This window comes from Equus caballus, chromosome 21 (assembly GCF_041296265.1).
Source record: "Equus caballus isolate H_3958 breed thoroughbred chromosome 21, TB-T2T, whole genome shotgun sequence".
NCBI classification, from domain to species: domain Eukaryota; kingdom Metazoa; phylum Chordata; class Mammalia; order Perissodactyla; family Equidae; genus Equus; species Equus caballus.
Window position 1 is genome coordinate 15513337 of NC_091704.1, and position 12762 is coordinate 15526098.

General features: G+C 50.3%; 1 protein-coding gene across 1 annotated transcript; it reads right to left on the bottom strand.

The window, feature by feature from the left end:
• Positions 1-6252: 6252 nt before the first annotated feature.
• Positions 6253-7194, bottom strand: OR10H1L (olfactory receptor family 10 subfamily H member 1L). The gene is given in 3 exon segments (XM_023625359.2): positions 6253-6611; positions 6614-7047; positions 7049-7194. Coding segments are annotated over 3 exon segments (939 nt in total).
• Positions 7195-12762: the final 5568 nt, after the last annotated feature.

Genomic DNA, 12762 nt, shown 5'->3' on the forward strand with positions numbered 1-12762 from the left:
GTGCTGGTTTTTGTGTGGACACGTTTTCATCTGGGCTGTATACCTAGGAGTGGAACTGATGGCTGGTGTGGTAACTGTGCGTAACCATTTGAGGAAATGACAGATGTTTTCCACAGTGGCTGCATCATTGTACATCCCCACTAGCATTGGAGGATGGTCTGATTTCTCCACATCCTCGACAGCAGTTGTTATTATCTAACATTTTTATTAGAGTCAGCGTTGCATCCCATCTTTATTTAAAATGTTGATATGTTGTTCATTGGGATTTTTTGCATTAATTTTGATTTTTAAAAATATTACATTAAACATAATTTGTCTTGATCACTGAATTTTGTGGTGGTCCCTTGAATTTGGTTGTATGGCGGGGGCCTCATTTACCTGACCCTAGTCCTGATCATGCCAGACTCTCCCCACGCTGAGACCCCAAAATAACCTTACATTTCTTTTCCCTGCAAAAGACCAAAAACTAGGAGCCATCGTTAGCTCTCTGGTTGTGGAAAATAGAGACAAGCGCCCAAAGGTCATTGTGAATGCAACCAGGGTCCAGGGCTGATGCCCTGCACACCACAGGGGTGGAGACCCTACCCCAAGGGGCCCTGTCCTGCCTTCCGTTATTCAGCTTCCACTTTCTGAAGCTCCCCTACCCCCTGCATTCCTAGCTGTCTGCCATTCGTTGCTAATGGTCCCCTAGGAGCCACATTCTTGGGTATCTCCAAGGTGGGGACAGAGCCCAGAGAGGTGGTTAAAAGGCCTGGAGCACAGAGAAGGGCTGTTGATGGGCAGATCTGCAGACATCAGGGGAGCCCCTCCTGCGCTAATTGGAGCCAAGCGTTTCCATGCTAGCTGCTGGAGGCAAAAGCCAGCTTGAGAGATACACTTTGCTGCCTTCACTCCTCTTGCTCTGCTCTTCCAAAATGAGGACCCCAACCCCCTTGCTGGGGATGAAAGTCCAGTCCTGTCTCGAGGACGTTTTCCTCCTTCTCCAGCCCAGCCCACCAGGCTTTCTGTCCAGCAGCCAGAGGGATCTTTCTAAAGTGTATCTGAAGAATCACCCTCTGCTTACACCATTAGGATGCAGCACAAACCTCATGTGGTTGGGTCAGTGCTTCCTTGCCAACTTTATTCTCCTGCCCTCCCCACCTCTGCAGCCCAACTAGTTCCTGTTCCTGCAATAAACCAAGCACACTTGTACCCCAGGAGCTTTGCACGTGCCTCTGCCGCTACCTGGAGCACCCTGCACCTGGCTTACTCCCACACATCCTTGGATCCGACTCCAGAAGACACCTCCTCAGGAAAGCCTTCCTTGATTTCCCTATGCTGTGTCACCAACCCGATTAGAAGCCCTCGTAGCAACTCACTTCTTTTCCCCACGGCTTTGAGCACGATTTATCATATACAGCAATTACTGTGATTATCTGTTTAATATTCACATCCTCCCTCTCAACTGCAAACATCAGGGTCATGTCTGATCAGTTCAATATTGTGTCCCAGTGAAGTCTAAAGACGTGCAGGGCATACTGTCAGTGCTCAATAAATGTTTATTGGTCACTGCTGCAGGGTTTACCATCCTCGGCACTGTTGACATTTGGGGACAACCCGTCCTCCGTGGTGGGGTCCGCTCTGCGCACTGTGGGAGGTTGAGCAGCATCCCTGGCCTTGACCCACCAGACATTGTAGCACGTCCCCCGCCTTCAGTCCTTCAGTTGCAACAACCAAAACCGTCTCCAGAACGTTCCGCATTGTCCCCTGGGGGGCACTGGTGAGGCCCCTGGAGTACAGAGGAGGGAGACCTGGCTGATGTGACCTGAGCTGTGCAGTCACCGCTCTTGGTGGCCCTTAGCACTTGGCCCATGTCTTGGTGAGAGCCCTGGTGTTTCTCTGTGTGTCAGCCCAGCAAGCACCATGGAAACGCTTCCAAGGCCGGGAACAGCAGTGGGCCCTCTCTGTACTCCCAAAACTACCACAGGATTTGAGGCGCAGATGGCACAAGTACTTGTTAAGTCGACCTTAAAAAGCTGGCGTTTAATGAATGCTTACTGTGTGCCAGTCACTGTCAATTTCCCTACACAGATGATGTTATTTAACTACCAGAACCATCCTACAAGCGGCCAAATTATTATTAAACTCATTTTAATAATGGGAAACTGAGGCTAGGAGACGGGATGTGATTTAACCAAGCACGCTGCTTCATCGCTTAACCACTGCCCAGTCCTACCTGCAGGTCAGAGCATCTCTCTGTCTCCCAAGAGAGCAAGTTCTCACCTGGCTCCATCCCTATCAGCTGTCACCATGGCAATGAGTCACGTAGACCATTCACGGATGCTAGGAGCCAGAGAGGAGACTGTTCCTGGGGAGGGGAATTCTGGGAGAAGAGGGGCAGGTCAGGAAGCTCACTGGAGTAGCACCTCTCCCAACGGCACCCACTGCTGGACCACCACCATCTCCACTGAGGCCCCACACCTTCGACCTCGCTGAGAACCCAGACACATCAAATCTGTGACTCCAGTTGGTCATTTCCGACACACGCCTCTCGCTCTGATCCAACCCTTGTCCAGCCAAACTCAAAATTATAATATCACCCTAACTACTGTTTACTGAGGATGTGCACATGCCAGGCACTGTGCTATGCCCTTCTCAAGCGCTGTCTTGCTTCAGTCTCATGACTATCTTGGAAGGGAGGTTCTTTTGCTTTCTTACAGGGTAGGCTCAGAGAGGGCAAGTGACCTGCCTGAGGACACTCCATAATGTAGGGAAGAGCCAGTTTTCCCACAGTTGCTCCAAGAGCGTTAACAAAACTGAAATTTTTTTTGTCCATCCAATTGGATGAATAAAAATTGTACCTCATGATTACTTTCAATTATCCTCATTCTTCCAAATTAATTTTTTTAATAAATATTTGAGAGCCTACCATATGCCATGGAGGCACACAGCAGTGGACAAAATGGTCTGAGTCCCTGACTTCTTCAAAGCCGCAGTCTAAGGCAGAGACAGACAATATCTGATCAGCAGATTTACACGAGGTGGTGAGAAGCACATGAGAGACAAATAAAGCAGATCAAGAGAGAAGGGACATGGCCAGGGGAGTTTCTAATTTGTTTGCTATGGTTAGATAAGGGCTCTCTGCTGTTTGAGCAGAAGTGCCTCCAAGGAACTCAGATTGGGTTGCTATTTTCTCAGATAGGAAAGACTGTGGGAGGAAGGAGTGTGTGTGTGCGTGTGTGTGTGTGAGGGAGAGGGAGAGAGAGACTGGGAGGAAGAGGAGGAGAAGGGTGAGGAGGAGGGGGAGAAGGAGGAGGAAAGCGGAGAGAGAAGGAGGCTATGAGGGCGGGGTGGAGGAAGAGAGGGGAGAGAGGGAGGGGAAAGAGAGAGAGAAAGGGAGAAGGAGGGAGAGAGGGAGAGAGAGAGCACGATAACAACAAAGAGAATGTCCAAAAGCTGGTTCTGGGCACATTAAATTTGAGATGCCTACCAGATCCCTATGCAGAGATGTTGAGTAGCCAGCTTTATAGGGATAAAGATAACAATTTAGGGATCAGCTGTGTGCAGAGGTTCATGAGGCCACCATACATCATGGGATCCCCAGGGAGAGAGGGACGCTGATGAAGTCCAAGGGTTGAATGGTTTTACTGGATGCCTTGGGTTCCACTGTACAAATGAACCCACATTTGCTTATGAGGCTTTTATCAACGCATATATGAAATGCTTTCCAATCAAAAATGTCCCTGCTCTGAACATCCTTTTATTGACACAGATGTGGAATATATCTCTAAGTGTCGATCTAATTAAGTGAGAAAAGGGAAGCAGGATTTAAACCCAGGTCACTCTGACCTCAAACATAGCTCCCTGAACCCCGTTTCCCACTGGTTTGCTGCATTGTGAGGATTACACTGGTCCAGCCAAGAAACATTTGTTAATCAGTTGTATCTTCCAAGTACCATGTTGGTGCTGGGTGGGATGGTGAGCAACACGGACACACTTCCTGACCTCAGGAGGCTGATGGCCTGAGGGACCACAATAAGTTAGCATAAGACATTGGGGGCCCAGCTCATTGTGGGTACACACCACTTTCCAGGTTCTCTTTCCATTTGGATCCCAGAAGGATCCAAGCTCAAACTGTCCTTTAATGAAGAAAATGAAAGGGCCAGCTTATATTCTTGTCTCGATTGGCTTTGCCGCCAGAGAGAGGAGCATCTTGGAACAGTGTGAAAGTGTTCCACAGGAATTCCTGCAAGACTAAAGCTGAATTTAAAATCATGCAGCAGTCCTCAATCTGTAGACATACTCCACCAGCCTCCCAAGGATGCATGCTCCAGGGCATGCCAGGTTGCAATTGCCCACCTGTGGTATGAAAGACTCTTAGGTTGCCAGGTTGTTTGATTTGAGGATGGGCTAGACTCCCCGGATGGCTGATCCACAAAACCCATTAAAGGAAGACCATGTGTGAAACAGCGGGTGGGGAGGACTGGGGTTCAGTAAACACCTTCATTGGAAGCCTGGCTCTGCTAGGCTGCCTGATCTTGGATGAGTCATGCAACCGTTTCCCCAGCTTCCCCTCTGTCAAATGGGGTGGATGTGAGTTTACCTGCCCTTACGCCTTGTTGTGAGGCTGTAATGAGATGATGCAATGAGATGATGTGAGGCTGTAGTGAGACGATGACGTAACGAAAATGCAGTACATCATGTATTCTGCAAGGACGGTGCTCTGGGTTCCCAGTCTTGACTGAAATTGTTTCCGACGTCCTCCCACTTCATGTTGACATGTGATGTTTTTACTGCTCAAGTTGTAGAGAAAGACTGAATCAGCTTTAGGACAAACAATGTGTAGTTTACTATTCAACTTCAACAGGAATACACGTATTTTCTATTTTGTTAACTTTGACATTTATTTATTGCTTGTGCATGTTAATTACATCTGTTGTTGAGTACGACAGTATCACCATAAACTGGTGTCCATTAAGTGTTATTACAAATTCCTCTTCTAAAATAAGTGCATATATTCATATTCAGAAACAAATTTGTCAGGGAAACCTCTTTTTAATTGAAACATGTGACATATAACGCTGTGTGAGTTCAAGGTGTACAACGTGCTGATTGAATTCATTTATATGCTGCAATGTGATTACCGCTGTAGCACCGGCCAGTGCCTCAACCACGTCTCCTAATTGTCTTTTCTTTTTCGTGGTGGGCACAACTAGGATCTAGTCTCTTAACAACTTTGAGATTTATGATACAGTATTGCTGTCTGCAATCACCGTCCTGTGCATTCGATGTCCTGGGCTTGTTTGACTACTGGTTTCAAATTTCTCCCTTTAAACAGCATTTCCCTGGTTCTCCCACACCCCATGCCTGGCGACACCATTCTACTTTACTTTTATGAGGTGGCTTGTTTAGACATAGGTGACATCATCAAGTAGCTGTCCTTCCCCTAAATACACACACTTTCAATGAATTATAAACACTATTCAGTGCACTCAACCTCAAGTCCCCCCTTGTGGAGAAAGGGAAGAGCATCGAGGCTGTGTGACCATGGCACACACCTTCATCCTGGGCTCTGCTCTCACTGTTGGGCCTCAACACAGCGTTCCTGCCCGGCCAGTGTGTCCCGTAACTCTGTAACACAGCCGGCAACTTCTCGTGGTGGCACTTTTTCCTTGAACTGTAGAGACTTCTCTTTCTCTCCACAACAGCTCAAAATTCACACTTGAAATGTAGGGATTTCCTCAATTTTTTCTGTGAGTCTGCTTATTACTGTTTCTAACTGCTGCTGCACAGAGCTGTGCAATGCTGAAAATTAGGGTGTTTTGTTCTCCTCTGCTATAACCTGCCTTGGTCTTCTGTAGCTTTATACTATCCATGTTGTATTTACCTGTTGCTACTTGGTAGTGGGTTGAGTCTGGCGTCTTCCAATTCTCTTTGCAATCTGGATTTATGGTGGTGGGAGTAAGCAGACCACCCTGGTTTCTGGCAGAAGAACAGGTTCCAGGTGTAATGCTACCTGACAAAGTGTCCCGCAGTGGGCAGGAATTATGAAATCTAATTTTCTGTGTGTTACAATCTCACACATTTCTTCACCACAAATGCGCTCCTGACGTTGTTTAACCAATGTTGGTACATTTGGATACAGCCGACGAGGCTCCTTTTAAACCTTAAGGCATCAGATAAATAGGTTCCTACGTGTATACAGGGTGCCACTTCTCATGGCAGCATCTGGTAGACCAGTTTAGCTATTTCCAAGGAATTCCTCCCAGATGATCACATTTTCTCTGGGTGGAGCTTGCTGAGGAAGATCTTCCTCATGGCGATCTTCAGCTCCTTGTTCCTGAGGCTGAAGATGATGGGGCTGAGGAAGGGCGTGAGGACCGTGTAGGTGACGCCCATCAGGGTGTCTCCTTCCAGAGACTGGGGACTCTTGGACCTGAGGTAGATGACAGAGGCAAAGCTGTAGTGCACGACCACCACAGTGAGGTGGGACGCACACGTGGAGAAGGCCTTGTGCCGGCCCTCAGCTGAGGGCATCCTCAAGATGGTGGGCACGATGAAGGCATAGGAGAGCAGGATGAGGAGACAGCAGCCCAGCAGGACTGTGATGCAGAGCAGGCCCACACCCTTGCCACCCGTGGTACATCAGCTCCACAGGCCAACTTCAACAGTGTTGGCATGTGGCAAGCAAAATGGTGGACCTCATTTGGTCCACAGAAGATGAGGTGGAAAATGGCCATTGTCACCACCATCCCCATGACTGAGCCACCAGCCCAGGACCAGGCCACTAGGCAGGCACATCTACCAGGCCTCATGAGCACACTATAGCGCAGAGGGTGGCAGATGGCCACGTAGTGGTCATAGCCCATGACGGTGAGCAGGAAGGAGTGGGTGAACCCGAAAGTGAAGGAGAAGAACATCTGGCTGGCACAGGCTGTGAAGGTGATGGAGTGGACGGTGGAGAGCAGGTCAGCCAGCATTCGTGGGATGATGGTGAAGGTGTAGAGGATCTCGGAGATGGAGAGAGTGCACAGGAAGAGGTACATGGGTGTGTGGAGGCTGCGCTCAGGTGGTGGCCATGATGAGCAGGTTCCCCAGCAGCATGAACAGGTGCATCAGGAGGAACAGCAGGAAGAACACCAGCTGGAGGTGGGGGAAAGTGGAGAAGCCGATAAGGATGAACTCGCTCACTGCTGAGAGGTTGGCTCCCTGCATGGAGGCTGTGCCTGGGGTGAGGTGTGACAGCGAGAGGTCAGCTACTGGATGGAGAATGGTCATCAGGTGCTCCTGATAAGTGACTGCTAACATTGATTGATTCCCATTCAGTGCCTCGTATGATTTACTCCTCTATCATCCCAGTGAGGAAGGTGCTGTCTTTATCACCCGCAATTTCAGTATCCTGAGCATACTCATTAGGAATATTAGGCTGCAGAGAGTGTACACAGCTTACTCAAGGTGGAGCTGTCACAATGGCAGAGCCAAGACTTGAACCCATGGCTGGGCTGTCTCCTAAGACTATACCTTGCACCATCTCTCAAGGATGCCTCTAAAAATGAAAATGTTCCTTCCATGGAGCTTCCAGCCATGGCTGCTCTGCCCTCCTCCTCCCTTCTGAGAAGTCCTCTTCGTTCCACAGCTGCAGACACAGTGAAACGTCCCTGCCCCACGCATACGACTCCTTGGATCAGGGCGCGTCTCTAACTTAATCTGAATCAACCAGATTCTTCCTCTGGAGTCATCCGTGCAGGGCATCAGAGGCAGGAGACTAGAAATAACATTCTGGTTGTTTCCCAGCCCCCATGAGGCACATCTCTGTGTTCTGAGGCGATGCCACACAGCCGCCAGACAGAGGAACGTGGGGGTCACCCCAACTGAGTTCAAATCTCTGCTCTGCCCCCTGCGTAAACTTGACTGAATTTCTTCCCCTCTCGATACCTCCATTTCCCCTGACCTACCCAGGAGAGGTTGTGAGAAGTAAATGAGTTGTTCTTGGAATGTGACCTGGCCCCCTGTAGGTGCTGCCTAGGATAGTTAAATCAGTGCACTAAGTGAGCAAATGCACGTGGTTTGTGCTCAGTACATCCGTTCAATTTGATGAGATTCTGATGCGTCTTTATGAATAACAGCTATTTTACTTTATTTATTTATTCTTTTTGGTGAGGAAGATCGTCCCTGAGCTAACATCCGTGCCAATCCTCCTCCATTTCTACTGTGGGGTGCTGCCACAGCGTGGCCTGATGAGCAGTGTGTGGGTCCACATTCAGGGTCCAGACCGATGATCTCCGGGCTGCCAAAGCAGAGGAGTGAACTTAATCACTCTGCCAGTGGGCTGGCCCCATCACATAGCTATTACTAAATGAACTGTGTTTATTAGGTAGTATAAAGTTTAAAAGGCAGTAAACCACCAGTCTCCTTCTGTCTCTATGGATTTACCTGTTCTGGACGTTTCCTCTAAGTTGAACCACACAATATTGTCCTGATGTATGCGGCTTCTTTCACTCAACGTGATATTTTCTGAGCTTGCACATGCTGCACCACATATCAGACTTCATCCCTTTTCCTGGTTGAACAATATCCCCCTGCACTGATGCATCACCTTGTCCACCCCTGCTTCAGCTGATGCACGTTTGCACTGTTTCCGGTTGTTTGCTTTTGTGAACAATGCTGCTGTGAACACTCATGTAGCTGTTTAAAACATGTCAGAGGTTGCCAGGGGCTGGGGGATGGAGAGAATGGGGAGTCACCTCTAAGAGGCATTGGGTCTCCTTTAAGGGTGATGAGAAAGTTCTGGAACTAGATAGAGGTGGTGGTTGCACAACATCGTGAATACAATTAATGCCCCTGAAATGTGTGTTATAACGTGGCTAATGTAAGTACGTTTTAGGTTAGGTATATTTTACCATAATTTCAAAAATAAGAAAAAAGTCACAAATTCCCTCTTCAGTGGGCTCAGGTTGTTGATCGAGCCCTGACAGTTGATAACGAGACACGAAGGGGGACCAGGCACACTGGTGCTTGGAGGCTGCGTTCCCCAAATGCCACTGGTGTCCAGAGTTTCCTGGCATCCCTCCCCTGGAGTCACTCGCATCTTTCCTCCATGTCTGAGTCAGGACCTGCCCGTAGTTCCCCGGAACAGAGGCCCCCAAAGCCCCACTCAGTCCTGCTACTCGGGGATCTTAGCGGGCAAGTCAAAGCCAAGGACTTGGAAACCAGAGGCTCCAAGAAGAGGCTGAATGGCTGAAAAGGGGGTGGTGGGGTTGTGCTCACAAGCCTTCCCTTTCTCTCCAATGTCTAGTGCAAGGGTTCTCAACCGTGGGACTCGTGACATCTGGGTCAGGATCATTCTTTGCTGTGGGGAGCTGTCCTGTGCACTGTAGGATGTTGAGCAGCATCCTTGGCCTCCACCAACTGCACACCAATAGCCCCTGCTCAGTCGTGACAACCAAGAATGTCTCCAGACATTGCCACTCTCCCCATGGGGGACAGTCATCCACCCCTGGAGAACCAATGATCTAGAGAACGCAGTTGCATTTCCTGGGGAAGCTCCCTCTGCCCAGATCCTGTTTCCCCTCTTTCTCCACCTGGCAATGCCTGGTTATCTTTGAGACTCAGCTGAGAGGTCACCTCATCTGTGCAGCCCTCCTGGAAACCCTCTTCTGAGAGCATATCTGGACACTCATTCCTGGGTGCTTCCAAAAGAAGGATTCCCGAGTGAGTTTAAACTCCTTGCTCCTAACTTTGTTGTGGCCCTCATCATAACCTGCCACGTGGAGACTCATCTGTACTTGGCAGTGGGTTTTAAGTCTTCATGGGAATGGCTACCCTTGGTTGGGTGTGAGCTGTGGACCAGGCCTGTGCTCAAGCATTTCCTACCAAATCTTTACCCCATCACTATGAGGCACCTGCCATGACCCCCAATTTGCAGATGTGGCAGATGAAAACCACAGAAGACACATCACTTGCCCAAGAAACCTCGGGTCTGGAGTGGGAGAGCCAGGATCTCAACCTAACTCTGATAGGCCCCAAGGCCTGTCTTTTCCTAACCTCTCTGTTACACTCACCATTGCTGGTGGCTGTTAACGAATGTGAGAGGTCACTCCCAGACCATGGAGATGCCAGCTTCACCAGGCTCTTCCACTCACACGCTGCCTCCTCACACAAACAAGAGTGCAGAAATCCACAGGCACCAAGAAGAATGGGAGGAGAACTATGAGAAGGCGAGAGACCCCCATGTCCTGGGGGGTGGACCAGGGCCGCACGTACCACCCTCTGGAATGGTGGGGATGCAGGACGCAGCTAAGAGGGGCGTCCATTCAGTCTGGAAGGGGCAAACCAGGGAGACTGGAAACAGATGTGTCGCTGGTTGTCAGGGGCTCAGGGATGAGGAGGGATGAACAGGTGGAGCTCAGGGGACTTTTTAAGGTGGAGAAACTATTCCGTGTGATACTGTAATGGCATATACGTGACATTGTGCGTTTGTCAAAACTCACAGGACGTACAACACCAAGAGTGAATCCTGATGTAAACTGTGGGCTTTGCTTAATAATAATGTGTCAATTCTGGGTCAGCAACTGTAACACAGGGACCACACTAACACAGGACACTAATAACAGGGGAAACTGCGGGCAGAGAGAAAGAGAGCATATCCGGGAATTCTCTGCACTATATGCTCAATTTTCTGGAAACCTAAAACTGCTCTAACAACTCTCTTAACTCCATTTTTTCGAAGTAAACAGACAGACATAGACCCATCGTGGGCGTGGGAGCAGGACGGCAGAGATGGAGACTACCGTCTCCTGGCATTGATCCACCAGGATCACCTAGCAGGTTTGTCTGTGAGTAAAGGGACCAGCCCCGGAGAGAGACAGTGCAATCTTGCTATCTGGCCCTTGGAGGAACCATGGTGGGGCCTGCTTCCCACCCAGGGACTCAGGCAACAACCCCATCCATGTACATGTCCTGCCTGCATATGCCCCTGGGGCTGGGTTTCCCTCCATCAGCTTAGGGACACTAGGGGCACAAATCACACTCTGTGGTGGGGGCAGTCCTCTGCGTTGTAGGACGTTGAGCAGAGTCTCTGGCACCCATAGATGCCAGCAGCATCGCCCATCGTAACAATGAGAAGTATCCTCACACACTGTCAAACATCTTCCGGGGCCACACTGCCCCTGGCTGAGACCACAGATGAGGCCTCTCTTGTCTCTCAGACCTCATCTGGCCTTAGCTGGTTGCCCCCATGCCGCTGTCTCTGGTGAAGCAGTTTGGTTCCCCTCTCTGCACCGTCCCTCCATCTCAGCCACCCCTCCCTCCCTTTCTCTCCCTATTTTCATCCTTAACTTCTTACCATCACCAACCTGTGCCTCCTGGTGCCTCCCGTGCTTCATACCCCGGAGGTGGCTGGAGCCTCTCATCCTGAGTCCTCTTGTCCCTCTTTCCCTGCCTTGCCCCAATCCTTCTCCCGCTGGCTTCTGGCCAGGACAGAGAGGGAGAGAGCTGAAAAGTCAGACAGCTGTGCTGGGTCACTGTGAGGGGCAGCTCCCCTCTCTCGGCACCTCAGTTTTCTCGCTTGTGCAGTGAACCTTCCTTGTAAGGTAAGGAGAGCTCCAGAAAAGGTAATGCCTGCAGAGCAGTCATCCCACTGCTGGGAAGCTAGGACAGGAGCCCTGCCTGCAGCCCCACCCCAGAGACTCGAATGGCACAAGGAGTGGCATCAACAAGGTGGCTCTTCTCCGAGTCCCGAGTGGATGCTGGCCCCCCAGGTCTCTCCTGGTCAGGCCGAAGGCAGGGGAGGGACTCACCTGGGGCTCCCACCTAGGCACCTGCTTCTGCCTGACCCCAGCAGGAAGCCCCGGCTTCGTGTTTCCCTGCAGGCGAGGGCTGTTCAGGAGGGCTGGGCACAAGGCAAGGAGCCTGCCGCCCTGAGGGTGCCAGCTGGGTGGGGGGTTTGCCTGAGGCCGACTGCCATTATTTATGCTGCCTCTGCGCCCTGCCCACTGCCTTGGCTCACTGTGGCCCTACTGCCTCTGCCTCTGCTACAGGGATGCTGGGCCCCTGGGGACCCTGCGAGGGAGAGGGCCACCTCAGGGAGAGTGTGTGCTCACTTTCCCTCCCTCCCTGCCTGCCAGGGCTCAGTCAATTACCTGAGCTTCTCAGGGGCTCCAGCAGAGTCTAATGCCCTGCAAATTTGGGATTTGGGGCCCTATGCTTAACTCTCACAAACCACCAAACCATTCTCCACACTGCGAGTTTTAACACGGTTCTGATCATACTGTAGGTGCCCTTCTGTGACCTTGCTTTTTTACTCACTTTGGTGCATGAACTCCATGTTAGTTTATAGAGAACAGGGTTTCTCAACCTGGGCAGTGTTGACATTTGGGGCTGGGTCATTTGTGGTGGGGGCTGGCCTGTATGTTGCAGGCTGTTGAACAGCATCTCTGGCCTCTACCTACCAGATGCCAGCAGCCTGCATAGCCCAGCCCTGACAAAGCATCTCCAGATGTCACCAAATGTCCCCTCGGGGGCAGAAATACCCCTGGGTCAGAACCACTGTTATGGAACCACCTCGGTTCAACATTCAATTTTATGAGTGTAAAGTGTACATTTGACTAAGACAACCTCAGTGGCTTCCCATTTGTCACCTTATTGGGAATACTGCAGGACATGTACTTGTGTGTCCTTTCCTGCCACAGCATTACCGGATTCAGGCACGAATCAGCAGTGAGAAGATCAGGTCGCCTGATACATGATTCTTGAATTTGAGAAGAATTGCCGTTAGACTCCCAG